A 15,385-nucleotide genomic window follows, 5' to 3' on the forward strand; every position below is an offset into this window, starting at 1 on the left:
AATTATTATATATATGTATATATAAGTTATTTCCAAGAAGTGTTTTTCTTTTTACTCCTTCACCCTGATATATATGAAATATATATTTCAAAACCTGCCGAGACCATTTGTAATTTTTTTTAATATAGAGTTTTGGCTCTAGATATACATATTTTTTCTCGCTAAAAGTATTTTTCCATGAAAAATAGTTTTTAGATATTAAAAATTTTAAAATCACTAGTTATTAAATGGGTTTCAAAAAACCATCAGACTCAAATGTTTAAAACTGGATATAAAGGTATTGGTGCCAATGAGATTGTACATATTGCAAAGAAAGGCTGAGGAACGATTCTCGGAGTCTCTGAGACACTATATTACTTGAGTGAGCTTTAGAATTTTGAGAAATAAAAAAAATAAAAGCACAAACATTTTATAAAATATTAAAAGGATATGACAATATTTTTGTTAACAAGAAGCGAGCTAACAATAAGGAACTCTCCCTTCTAGTCATTGTTGGCCGATAAAATATTTAAACATTCTTTTTTCTGTTTCTTAATTTGAGAAGCCCTGGTCATTTTTAGTATTTCTTTGGCGATCTTGAATTTGAAGTCATCAGTGGTGATAATACAAGATTTTTAATGTCATTACATTCATTTATTATCCATGAAGGTTTAATTGACTCAAATTTTTCAAATCCAATATCAATTCTATAATCAGTGAGGTCCATGAGATATTGAAAGTCCACAAAGATCGGTTGCTTATGTCCGAAGAACTGAAGGATAAGCTTACGCATGCGTCAGCTTTTTCTTTTTCGATGTTTCGTACATACACGACCAACTACGTTTTCTTTAGGCGATTCCCTTAAGTGAAGCTATTTTATTGGCGATTTTTCGTTTTTCTGATGAATCTCCTTGGCTTGGACAATTCTAGATAACGGACACCCTCCGAAATTATGTAACCCTCCTGTCTCTTCGGGTATGACCTCGGTAGCAGGAACTCTACTGGTGAAGAAGCTTTCAGTGATAGCGTCATTTTATTTCTTTTTGTAGACTTTTTTTTCTGAATGAGTGGCGGCCCAAACCACTTGAGTCTTTTATGCGTGAATTTGGGTCCTCTTTAGCCCGGTAGAGTTGTTACTCCTCCACTAACCCTTACAAGGGTTCTCCATTTGTGCTAAAGAATATCTATTAGAACAACAGCGGCGGGAACCGTACGTGAGCTTTCTAGATTTAGTGGCCGGGGAATGTAAATGCAGCTCTGACGGGACTACCCCGCAGCACTCTAAAAGCCACTCCTCGGTATCTTTGTCCTTTCATTGAGGATACAGGACCTGACTCTTTATCTCCGGTGCCGGCGGCCTCTCTCAATGTCCTGGCCCTACTTCTGCCAGCTGGTCTGTCTCTTTGATAGGCTGGTGTTCCGTTTATATGGTAATTAGTCACTGAATAGGGAGAACTGTTTACAGCCCAACCTGGAATAGTACAAATCATAGCAAGGCTGAGTAGCATTTTACTGACTTAGTCCATTCTATTGGCTGCTTGGTTGTTAAATAAAATTCTGGCCTTATTTATTTGAACTCACTTGAATTTTATTCTTATAGTATGTCAGTATCTAAAATTAAATACTATCTATCTACCATCCTCTGGGGACATCAATGGATAAACTCTAGTATTCGATAATAAGGGATGTAATATCTTCCAAAATATTCTACTTCAGTTTTGTAGGTTTTAAAAAGCTTTATGTATAAATTGAGGCCTTTCCAAGAAAATCTTCGCTAGTCTGAAATTCACAATTTTCGAGAAAATAATAATAAACTTTTTTTTTATCATACCTATGTTTTATCAGGAGGTACTAATTTTTTTTTATTAGCTTTATTTCTATGTTTTGTTGAGTATCCATATACTTGTTATTGGATGGCTCAATATGCAATGGACAAGTAAGTGACAAGTCGGTCTACATAAAGTTGGGCTAAAGATAATATAAAATTCTTGTTGGTTAAAAGGAGAATCAGATACCTAGTAATTTGATGGAGTTTGGCCAACATTTCGTCCAGAAGATAGAAATAAAGGAGATAAAAAGTATTTAGGGTCTCTTTCCTTGAAAATATATAATTTCAATATTTTAAATTATTTGAAAAAATCTTTATTGATCATTTTTTTTAATTATTAAGATTTCGAAGTTAGTTATATATCGCTATATAGCTTCTATAGGATGTAATATAAGTTTGATCGTTGAACTACTTCTTTTTTTGCCTCAAAATAGATGTTCCATCTAGCATAGCAATTAGTAAGCCGTTACTAACAAATTAAATATACTTATTGATTGTATGATACGTGTATGAAAATATTTCAGTGTATGGAAAATGCTGCAGATAGATAGCATTCCCTCAGGTTCACTGTTTGAAAGAAAAGTATACATTATATTTGATGTAATAAAATTTTTAATTTTATTGTAATTTCGTGGTTATGAAACATAAAACATTTTTCATATTCCTAATTAATTTTTAAAATATCTATCGCTGTATTAAAATTAGCATCAAAATATTGATTGAGAAGGTTTATTGATAATTCGAAAAGTTAATGATACATGATATTCATATATCTTTGCTTTTTCTATATTTTATTTATTCTATTTCATATTGATTTCATCAATAGTTATCAAGTTCAGGTTTTTTCGATTTCTGTTTTTATTCTTATGCCGTTTGTTTCGTTTTTGGCTTTAGAAATATTAGCTAATAATAAAAATGGGAATAAATTTGATAGCTCTTTTTGAGTTGTAGTTTATTTTTATGTTACGCTTTTGATAGAAAAGTTGTTTGAAATTCATAAATATAACTATTGTTACTAAATATTTTTTTAATGTCGATTTAATTTATATTCCGTATTTATTAAAATATTAATTTTAAGTTCATAAATTTTTAGGTGACAAACAAACTGAACAAAGACGTTCACCGCCTCCGACACATCTGCCACCTCCTCCGCACTCACCTCTTCTCAGTCCTAGGACTACTGGTAAGGGGAATTATGTTGTTATTAATTTTTTTTTTAAATTTATTTCTTTAAATTATTATTTAGTAATATTGTTTTTGTATTTTAGTAGGTGCGGCTCGAGTCTTAGGTTATAATTTGCTTTTGGTTAAATTAATACTAAAGGGTTGAGCCATATGCACTAAAATATTAAAACAATATTATAAACAATTATTTATTAAAGTTATTAGTTTTTCATTTAATTAGTTACTTTAAGTTTAATAATTTCTAATTTGACCTTTGTTTCGATCAAATTAGGTTATATCACTTGTTCATAATTAACATTGAATCAATCATTGTAAGTTTTATTATTTATTTGTTTTGTTTTTCAATGTGAAACGGCGGTAATAGCAGAATTAAAGAAATTAAAATATTTGAGTATAATAAATGATTCCTTGGAAAGGCCAAATGATACTCACCGCCACTTAGTCGTGCTATCTTTGCCTATTCAGAGCTCGGCCTTAGGCCATTAAACTGTTTAAACCATATTTTAGTTTATTTTTCCCCTATTGTATAAATAGCGACAATAATGGCATAATCTTTTGTTGTTATATGTTATATTTATTCTTCTTTTATATAATATTATGTAATAAATATAATATATTTCATAGGGTCAGTATAAAAGAAACACATCAAATGGGAAAATAATATAAGAATAAAATAAAAATAAACTCTAGCTTATGTATATTGTTGTAAATTATTAATATAAATAATATAATAAATCATTAAAATAATATGATATTAATTATTAATGTTATTTTTAATGTCTTCATGTTTATTTTACTGCATGATTTATAATATATGAATATTACTAATATTATGAATTTCATATAGTAATAACAACAAAAATATTCGTTTTAGTTAATTATTTAATAATTTGATATTGATATACAACATGAGATATGGCTTATATGAAAACTACTGAAAACTCACATTTTGCAAAATTTTTTTAGGGATAAAATTTTACTTTGGAAACGCTCATTAACTTATTTTATCCAAATGCAGTGATTTTGAGTCGTTTTCCTTCTGTTTTGACTTTACTACACTCAGGGGTCCACCCAGCCTCTATAAAATGGGTATCTTAATTGCGGAATAATCTGGTGAACTTGAAAAAATTACCTACTTGTAGAGCCGTAGTTCAAAAAAATGTACTGAACACCTGATCACCCTGCATGTATTTAAGCGGTTCACGTTATTACTATTCATATCATTTATAGCAACCACGGTTTTAACGACTGATTGCAAATTAAAGCAATCATCGGCGTAGTGATAATATTTTTTTGAAAATTCATATTTCACATTTGCATCATGTTTATAGGATGATCGGCTGTATTAACCACATATACTTGGCCCCATTTGAAGTTACAAACGATGTACTACAATAAAATATGAGATTACAGATTTCTGCTGAGTGTGTTGATAACTTTATTACTGTGCTCTAAAAAGATTTAAGCCATAAATGTGGATAGTATGTATTTTCTTTTTGTAGTAAAAAATGTACTTGTTTATTCAATTTTAGTGTTCTTCAGCCGTAGTTTTATTCCAGCAAATCCACGATTTTTCAATTCAGCGGTTTAGGAGTCTAAAAAGACTTATCAGTGGCCCTCTGACTGCTGCGAGCTCTTCATCAGAAGATGGCCGTTCTGAAAAAGGACTTTGAAGCACCGCCGAAAATGGCAACCCACAACTGGTTAGAATTCTCCTTCTGTTTGTCAATTTTCACCTCTCCGCCGATAAAACCAATCTGTATGAATAAAAGATAAAATAGCCGATAATTATATTCCCCCTGCCGTATAACATTGACTTTTTCTCTCCCACCCTCTTCTTATTTTCTTTCTCCTTTACATTCGACCCCCTCCCTCCAATCCTGCTCTATTAATATTTCATTTTATATTATCATCCTTGGCTTCTCATCTTTTTCCCGCCGTTTTTCAATTAATCTGTTTTTATTGTAAACTGTGCCGTAATTTTCTTCATGAATTTGTATTTAACTTGTATAATGAATTCCAGTGTTAAGAGAATATTTTTTTTTAGTTTGTTATTCCGGTACTGGTCTTGCTTCAGTTCTTACTTCAATGATATTCCTACTGCATTACTTCATGTTCTTTTTTATTTATTACTTTTTTAAAGGTATTATTCCATCTTATTTATTTGGAAATGTCTGTTTTCTCAAAACTGAACATAAGCAAACCAAGTTAGAGCCCATTAACACCATATTTACAAATTTAAACAAAAATAAATGATATCAAAATAAGAAATAAAAGAGAAAAAAAAAGTAAACAACAAATGTAAACTTAAAATAAAATAATATCTTAAACAATGAGATTAGAAAAAATTAATTTAAAAAAACTAATTACAACATAGACGTCGTGTCAATGTCAATGTTATTTTTAAGTGGTTTTATCCTGGTCTTATCAAAATTCAAACAGTCCAACAGGGCTTAAATCCCTAATTTTCCAAATAGCTTAATATTAAGTAACTTCTATTTAGTTCATTTAAAATAATTAATAATTAGTTATTAGTTGTAATAAAAAATGTTAAAATATAAATTTTGAAAGAATTTGATAATTAACTAAAGCGTAAATATTTTTCAGAAAAATTCACGAGATAAGATGAGTAAACTTTTTTAGATTAATTAGAAAAATAGAAATTTGTAGACTAATTAATATCAAAGAAATAAAGTCATATAAGTTAATGGATATGAAGAAAAATGTATAAATAAACTGAATTTTGTTTCCGTCGTTGATTTAACAATATTCAATTTTTATTTTCACTTACTGTATGAAAGAATTAATTTAAAACTGCAATATGGCGTTAAGTGAAAGTTATGTGATGGGCCTAACGCACCTGATTTGTTTTTTATTTAGATGTGTACCGAAAACTATAATTCTAAAACAAAGGTTTAATTTTCATTTGGATTTTCAAATTGTAATTATTTTTAATTTTTGGTACATTTGTTTCAAAACTAAAGAGACACTTTTTTTTTTGTAACAGTGGTGAGATGATATTCTGGTATTCTCGAGTAATATAAGTATAAGTATAGTACTAATAGTATAGTAAGAATAGTAGTATAAGTTCGAATCCGGTTTGGGTGGGTTGTCTTTTATTTCGTTGCTGATGTATGGAATAATTTTAGCCCTTCTCACACTAGTTAGCGTAGTATAGTAACCATAACTTAACTCAACCTGCCCTATTTGCAGTACATAAGCACTCTTAAACCCCAATCAACAACAAATGCCTTTTTTTTTTAAAAACTTTCTCCTATTCAGATATATTATTTACTATACTATTTACTATATTATTTACTAGCTCTAAGTAATAAATCATATTTATTTAATTTAATGATATCTCAGGACGATCCGGGTCTGAGAGAGGATCTTTGATCAACATTTCGTTTTTGCTGGTTCAACTCCTACCTTTTGTAATTATTATTTTATTGGATTCCGGCCTCCGTATTTTGTTGAAAAATAATAAAATAAAGAAGAGACGCAAAGGGCGGGGAGGTACTGAAGAGCGGGCGCCATTAAATTGCCTCCCCATTGAGCTCATTAATTAATTATACTAATTGGGACCTGAATAACTAGTTCCCTCTCGATATTAACAGCACCTTCCTCCGTCTCCAATATATTTCTACTTCGGATAAAACTGGTCCTCATTCAGAGTTTTTTTTTCTACTTTTAAATTTTCCATTCTCTATTTATTTTATTTTTCTTAAATTGATTTACGATGATTTTCTATGAGTATATTCGCATTTGCCTTTTTTTAATACGGATTAATTATAATTCAACTGCGCACGTAAATGATGCAGAATTGTATTTATGAAAATTCAACTTAAGTAATATTTCTTCAGAAGTAATATATTCTACGTCAAAGGTTAGTTACAGTATATTTTAAAAGGTTTCCGTAAATTTCTTCAGATCTATTCATTTAATAAGACTGTAACCGGGTTAAAAGTTAAGCAGTGAAACAAAATCAAAATAGAAACTCGTTAATAATAGTTTTGTCTTTTATATCTTTTCAGAACTCTTGTTGAGACATCTTATATTTTTCAATTTAATTAGATCTATTTAGCCTTAACAATCTATAATAATTAGTTTTATATATCCTAGGTTTCGGGCTATGTTTGGCCATTATCAAGGATTATTTAAATTTTCAATGTCACAGCCTCATAATACTTTCTAAAATTGTTGCAGGTTATAATATAATATAAGGACTATATTATAACGTAGTCAATTAATCTATTTTTGTGATCTATATCATTTGATATTAATTCTATGGAATGAAAATATCTTTTTATAGTAGCAAAAACAAATTTTTAATTAATAGAATGCATATTAAAGGCCATAGGCAAAAATAGGTTAATTAATAATATTCTAATGTACTTAATATTTTGCAACTGTTTTCAAAAATATTGTGAAGCTGCGAAATTGAAATTTGAGATTATCCTTGACAATGGGAAGATTGGCCGAAATATTTGAGGTATAAAATTCAATCAAAGTGTTTTATGGGAAACGGAAAAGAGGACGTTCTTGGATCAGAGGGCTGGACGAAGTGAACCTTAGACCCCCCTAAAGCGTTTAAATGTTGAAAGATGGAAATAGAGAGCAATAGATGGTGGAGATTGTTTGGCTGTGGTGGAGGAGGTCCGGGTGCTTGTAGGCAGTGTGGTGCCATAATTGTTTAATAGTAATAATTGTTTAAATAAAACAGTTGGTATCAACATCAAGCCTCAGCACTCTTTATTATATCATCAATAGTCCAACATTTCGGCCTATTCGGCCATCCTTAAGGACAATCTAACAATTAAAAACTTATATTATACATATATTTTTAACAATTTTAAACACAACATTATTATTAATAATTTATTTATTTTATTATTTTTTTTTATACTGCCTAACCGTGGTTGGAGGTGAAAGTTCTTCATTTTGTGGGACCGCCACTCAATGAAAAAAGTCAACGTCCCAGGCCGGATTCGAACCGGCACCACTAATAGACATCAACTTGGTAAAGACTGTGTCTTAGCCACTGAGCTATGGGCGGCCCTATTAATAATTTAACATATCTTAAATATAAATTTACACCTCACATCCAATTATTTAAAAACGTTTTGTAGGCTATTCTGCCCAGGTCATTAATTAGCAGTCAAATTACCTCATGAAACAGTGAATTAATTGCGAATTATTAATTAATTCATAGAATAAAATAGAAAATAGAAAAATAAATTAATAGAATAATTATTAAGAAGCTAACCAAAGCTTATGGTTACCTATTTAGTCAGAATTTCATTAATTTTAAAAAAAATTAATATTACATCAACCAAACACCATCAACTATCATATTAACAAACTATTTTTTACTTTGCATACACTCAAGTCAGGCTTATAAGTAATTTATTTCGAATTGCATTTTGGTCTAAATTTGTATTTGTTTTATAATCAAAATTCATATTTAGATTAATTGTAAATAGTAATTTTACTCATATTTATCATAAATTTATTTTGCTTAAAATCTCTGTATAGTGTAGGTTCTAATTTCTTGTATCTGTTTTAAAATTTACGGTATAATTGATGTTCTCTGATGTATAAATTGACTCAAATATTTTTGTTTTTGAACATATTGGTTTCTTCATGTAAAATTATGGTGTTATCAAAATTAAATTTGTGTTGGATTTTAGCTTCGTGCTGCACTGTTGCTGTTTAGTGGGACCCTTTTCCTTATTTCTTTTATCATTCCTATGTTGATACATTCTATCACTCAACATTTGCTTAGTTTCACCTGAATAGACAGCTGGACGATTTAAACCCGGAATTTTATGCATCAATCCTGATTGGCTTTTTACATCAATTTGTTATATATCTTTATTTTATTGTTTGGTTCTCGTAAGACTGTAGTGCCATAATAATAGTAATAGCCTCTAATTAGCGAAAATTACCTGTATATAACATATTGGTGTACTTATCCAGTTCAGTAAAACGAATGGACTTTCATGGATATTTGTGGGCCATTCTATTACCCTCTTCCCGGTCCTGTTTAATCATTTCCACCTATTTAATGATTTAAAATAATAAGTTTATAATAAACAGTAAAAATTATTATAAGTAAATACTTTCTATTTGTGTTTAATAGTAATGCGCGACGGACAACGTATGCTTTGAAGGAGTAGATCGTGTTGCTGAAGTTTATGTATGTATTTTCATATGTATTTCAGTTTACAAATTAATAATACGTATATGTTTTAATTACGACGTACAAATTAGTTCTGATACTAAGGGCGTTGATGACTATTGGGTTTACGCCTTAAAATCCTAACAAACAACAACTAAGTTCTGATTCCAAACATATGAATAGTTGGGAAGTTAAATTGAATTTGGTATTTATAAGTCAATAAATAAATTTGTAAACCTCAATATAACGAATTTTTTATCTCGATATGACGATTATTTTAGAACACTACAAGTTTTGGCGAAGTTTATTATAAGAGTTTGTGATAGGAGCATAAAAAGTCTGTCGATAAAACATGTATTTTATTAATATAGCTCCGTATTTGATGTTTTTCCTGTAACTACAATTTGAAGAGATGTTATTATGATTTATTGTCTTCTTGTCAAAATGAATTTGTTTTAAAATTGGATTGTTCCTGTAATATATATCAACTCTCATTCGGTTGGACTGTTATTTGATCAGACGGTTCTGATTTGGATGAGCTCTTGTGACTGTAACTTAATGGCGACGTAGACCTTAATTATCTAATTATAGGGAATATAGTTATTTTAAAGTCTATGGGCGTAGTTTCCAAGTAGGAACCGTAGTTCCAAGCTCTCACTTCCTACCCTCTAGTTGTAGGCCAGTGAGGAGTGAAGATGTGGTCGGAAATATTCGAAATCGATACGTGCATATGTCACGAGACCATAGCGGATGTTGACGGGGGTTTGGCAGACCTAGGACTACTAATAGACGGCTTGGGATCTGGAGGAAGCGGAAGAAGGAAGGCACGGAAGAAGTTCCGCCCTCCGTCGTTGGCATTCGCGGTAGTTCTTAATAACGGATCAGTGGCGCTCTATGGACATTCAGGGCGCACTGTGGAGCGGATATTGTAGCAGCGTATGTGCCTTGGTGTCACAGGTTATGGAGGCTACGCCTTCACCGGTATATTGTAGTTTACGAATGCTAAGTGTGGTGCTGTGTGATCTGTCCTACTGTCTCAAGGATCATTATAGTCATAAGGGCATATAGGCGCGGCATGGTCTGCCTATAATTAAGTAACTCAATATTAGAGTTGACTCAGGTTTTCTAGAGACTGTTCCAATTACTGCATCAAGTATTCCTTTGATTTTTTTTTACTCATTTCAGAGTTAATGAGACCCACAGTATTGATTTTGGATGACTATCAGACACATAAAGTGGTAATTGACATATTCCTTAATTTTGCTATCTAAAAAAATCATTATTATACTTCTTTATTGGTTTCACAACCCTAATGTGTTTTATATCAAGAAATAATGGGTGGGAGGGATTGGACACGCCAATAGGAATATTTTAAACACACTCCAGATTTTGCAAATGAAATTATGGGAAGCGTTCTTTCAAGTACTTAAATAAAATAAATGGTAGTTATAACAAATGATTACAAATACCATTACACATTAATTTATTTTATATCGAACAAAGCTAGCCGTATTCATAATGAATGATTTGATCCTTCACAGGAAATAGCAGCTTGAATTCAATCTTAAATTATTTGATCACACTTGACTATACACATATTACGAGGTAGTCTGGAGACAACCTATGTTCGAAAAATGATTGAATTTGTGAAAATTAAGTGATTCGTGTATAGGAAAAAATATCTATACCATTAGTAAGGTAAAATACTAACTCTTAAGTGTCTTGTAAGGATCATTAGAAGAAGAAAAAAAAATTTAATCTATTGAGTATATGGTCATGTCTACTTCTAAAAAAGTGTTAAACTAGTGTTAAAAGGTAACCATTTCATCAGAACAAAACTAGTGTCTTCTTCGACCTTCAAAACAATAGTATAAAAATTTCAACCAAATATATTATTAGAAATAAAACAAAAAAATATGAATTTTGTTTGAATATGAAAAGGAGTACTTTTATAAATAAAGTATTAATTTTTTTAAAAACATTTTTATGTTGGGTAAATCTTGAATAATAGGATATCTAATGAAATGACTGGGTGGATGTCTGATAAAATCAATGATTCATTGTTATTATAGAATGTATCTATTAAACTAACTTAATGCCTTACAAATTGAATTGAGCATTATTAATTTTTAATTGTTTAAAAATTTAAAGTCCGATGACAAATAATTTTTTTACCTGGATTATCTCTCTAGGAAGTCTGGTGAGTCAATTTTTTATAATTTTTTGAGGTTTATTACTTCCATCATTTTCAATAAATTATTATTTATTTATTCATTAACATTGTACAACGTTTCGGGACCACTGTCCCATATTCATGCACTATAAAAACCTATAACAATATTAAAAACTATATAACACCAATCTTCTACTTTATATATTTTATTTTATACAATAAAATTCACCTCATGATTTCATATGGGAAATCATGTCCTCCATTTTTTCCTCAAAAAATTTTATTACCGATTGTTATACTGAGCCATAGTTTTATCTGTAAACCCATAAGCATAGAGTTATTCGTTGTTTGCCATCCTGTAAGAACTGTAAAATGAATTATTGTTATTATTGTAGCAAAATTTATTTATAACATTACTTTATACATTAAATTCATACATTTGTAAAGAACTTTACTAAAGAATGCAAATCAAAATAAAAGCCTTCGTCCTAACCTTATGTCGTGACAAAACTGGTTTACTTTTATGTTGTTTGGTTATATACTTAAACCAGAAATAATTTTCAAAATTCTTATCAGCCTATAAATTACTTGTTTTTGTTTTATTGATTATTTATAATCAATAATTATCTAAGATAAAAGATGATATATTAAATAAAATTGTTCGTTATTTTTAGATATTAAAGACAAGAAGTCTTTATTCGATTCTATGAAGAAATGATAATTTTAACCGAAATCCACTAGCTATTTTGTACGATAGATTTTTCTATTTACTAAGATAAAATTTTACTTTGTGCAAAGTAATTGACATAATGGAAAAAAAAAAGATGTGTGGCCGCTAGAAACATTGTGTCCTTATCATTTTTAGATATCCGTGCCGAGGTTGCCATTGAAGTTACCATAGCGAGACGATAGGAAGAGTAGAAAATGAATCCATATGGTGCGGACCACATTCCTGAAGGAGGCTACAGAGGCCCGAGCTCGGTAATGAAGGAGCCCTAAGATATGATAATGGCACGCTCTCTCGTCAGCGGCCAACTGCCTTCTAGATAATGATACTTCGAGATGTTCTCCATCATCTGCGCATCCCGATTGTGCCTTATTGATCGCGCATCAGCTACCTCGCGGTAATTACCTGACTTGGATCCTCCCGCCGCTTCGGTATTTACATATTCATAACTGGCACCCGAAGAAGGGAATGTGCTAAGTCAACGCGGTAATTAAGTAATGGTTTTAAATGCCGTAAATCAGATGGTAAACTGCCGCTGTGGTGGAAAAGTGGCCGCTGTACTGCGCCGTCGTAGTCCCATTTATTTCTAGAATCTTAATGAGAACGATAAATAAAATGGTGGAAGACGGTAAGGAGCGACGCCGTAGTGCGTATTTTAAGCGGGACGCACCTGTTCCCCGCCACTATATCAAAATATCTTCCATAAGTTACCCCGAGCCATACCGTGCTCCTCTCTGGTTAATAGGCCTTCCTCTTCTTTTTAATTAAACTATTCGTGGTGCTCTCTTGGCCCTTCGTCTGAAAAGGTTCTTCAAGTAGTCGATTCTTTAGTGATTTTGCTAAAGTAAGTCCCCCAACCTCGTAGTAGTTTTTACTAATTATTTTTCCCTTTCAGTGATAGGCATTTGAACCACTATAAAATATGACTAAAGAGCCGTTGGTGTTACAATTGCAGAAACTTCAAATACTATAATGGTAGTTTTACCTCTTATGAATGGTTCCGAAATTAGGACTAACTAAACTGGTTGTGGTAATTTTCAACTTTTCCGAATTCCTGATTTTAAGTAAACTGCTTCCTCCGGCGAATCCTATTTCTATTGTTAGAATTAGACTCATTTATCTTTAATTCAGTAGAACCCTGTTTAAACGGATTTTTGTAACCCAAACCCAGTTACCCGAATTTTTTCTGAGATTTTTTTTATCTCCGTATCTCAATAGATTAATACGAAATCGTTTTATATTATTCATTATATAGTTCATAATGTTAATAACGTATTTTTAGTATTTAGTATTATTTTTGTACAGCCCAAATTTAACATATGGTAACAATGTTAATTTACAAAATACTGTGTACTCTTGTTTATTCATCATGAGCAGATTTTTTTAAAGGATAAATGGATAAAAAATAATAATTAATGAATCAGCGGAGTTTTTCTTATTTTTTTCATTTTGAATTAAAATTGAGATAGTGATAGAAACAAAAAAAAAAAATTTTCATTAAACGCAAACATTATTATCTGAATATAAAATATCATAACAATTGATACCTTAATGCACTATAGTTTAAATTCCATTTTCAAAGTTGTAGATTTTAGCACAGCCAGTTTTTTCAATATGATAAATCTTAATCTTATCCCGACATATATACCTAGAACATTAGGAATAGGAATCAAAACTCCCACAATCAAAACTCCATAAATGAACTTTCTATTTATATCTACAATCACTAGTAATTATAATTGATAATTGCAACTATTTGATGAAACACTGTAATTTCAATTGTGGTCCTCAACTCCAATTACAAGTTAAACCAATGTAATTGCATCTCCTAATTATAACCTACTGTAATTGCTATTAATTTTTTCCAAAACTTGTATTAAGGCTTTTATATGGTTTAGCTACTTGAAAAATTTTAGTAGACCAAAATCGATTTCAAGGTAATGTTAATTTTTTTTTTTAAATACCAGTTTGTAATTTCCTTCACCATGAGATTATATATTTATTTATTAGTTTAAGCTATTAAATAATATAATAAAAGATTTCAAAATCCTATTTTTAAACACACTAAAACTTAATGTAATTATTTGGTAGTGATGTGGTTATAATTTGCATATTTTCAAACACCATACTTTCTTTTGTACAAATGGTGACTGGATATTGTCATATTGTCTTCCCTCGTTTTTTTTTTTTGCCCTTTAGGAGTTGATATAATTGTGAATGTACTATTAAATTTATATTACATATGATGTCTTATATTCTTGTGTTTTGTTATTGATTATGAACGTTTTAATGATCCTTTTACAATATTTGTTGACATTCTTTTATTTTTGCAGCATGATTTAACTTGAATGGTTTGATATCGTATTGGGTATTCTATGAACAACTTTCTAAATAATTATTATTATTTAATCATTTTGAATATATTTGATAATACTTCTCTGTTTCGATCCAATAAATTGGGTTTTATTTAGTGACGTATCTACATTAAAGGATTCTCCAGTAGCAATATGCTTTGTTCCGCTGGATCAGCACACTATTGTGTAGTTCCTAGTCTCATTGCCTAAGTACTTTTCGTTTCTGAAAATTTCACTTCTGGATAAGATGCTTACAGTAGGTACATTAAATCTTAGTTTGTTTCAACGATGAAGTCGGTATAAAAAATTTCGAAATAAATTATTTTCTCATTTATTAAAATTTTGGACTATTAGTTCAGGTAATGAAGTTCTCTTCCCCCCTTCCCCTCGAAATAAAAGTTTCTAAAAATGTTTACATTTTATAAGATTGAAGAATCAAAATTGTCCTTTATTGAAAGAATGTATGGAATGAAATGTTAGTTTGGTGCATGTTACTTTTTTTACGCAGAAACTAATAGAAACAAAATCAGTGATGAAAACTGAAACATTTCTGGTATTATTTATAACTTTATCTCTGTAATTTAACATTAAAGATTTGTCTAATATAACATTCATTATATACGACATTTGTATGCAACAAGACAGATTTTTTGTTCAGAATCTAACAGAAACAAAAGCAGCGATGAAAAATCAAATATTTCTGTTATTATTTATAAACTTATTTTTCTAATTGAAATCAAAAATTTGTCTAAGATAATATTTAATGTAAACTATATTTGTATTCAACAAGACATCTAATTGGGGTAAGTAGAAAAATTTCGATTTATCGTGTATGCTTACACAATCAATCTAAATTTCTGGTGCCTTAGGTTGATGGTTGAATTTTAATTTATGACAAATCCTGGACTAAAATTTAGCACCTATTGATCATATCGCACCCTCAGGGTATTTAAAAAAA

At 30.1% G+C, this 15,385-nt stretch overlaps 1 protein-coding gene across 5 annotated transcripts in view; it reads left to right on the forward strand.

Annotated features, from left to right (window-relative positions):
- Nucleotides 1-15,385, forward strand: part of bs (blistered) — a 417,141-nt gene that overhangs the window by 370,938 nt on the left and 30,818 nt on the right. For 3 of the 5 annotated variants that reach the window (XM_067045519.1, XM_014417852.3, XM_014417853.3), the window contains one exon: nt 2,901-2,990. The exons of the other annotated variants lie outside the window; for them this stretch is intronic. In XM_067045519.1, the coding sequence (XP_066901620.1) occupies nt 2,901-2,990 (90 nt within the window). The remainder of the gene's footprint in view (nt 1-2,900; nt 2,991-15,385) is intronic. 5 annotated transcript variants of the gene reach the window in all.

The sequence above is a fragment of the Halyomorpha halys genome, unplaced genomic scaffold (assembly GCF_000696795.3).
Source record: "Halyomorpha halys isolate HHAL.00 unplaced genomic scaffold, Hhal_1.1 Scaffold170.1, whole genome shotgun sequence".
NCBI lineage: Eukaryota > Metazoa > Arthropoda > Insecta > Hemiptera > Pentatomidae > Halyomorpha > Halyomorpha halys.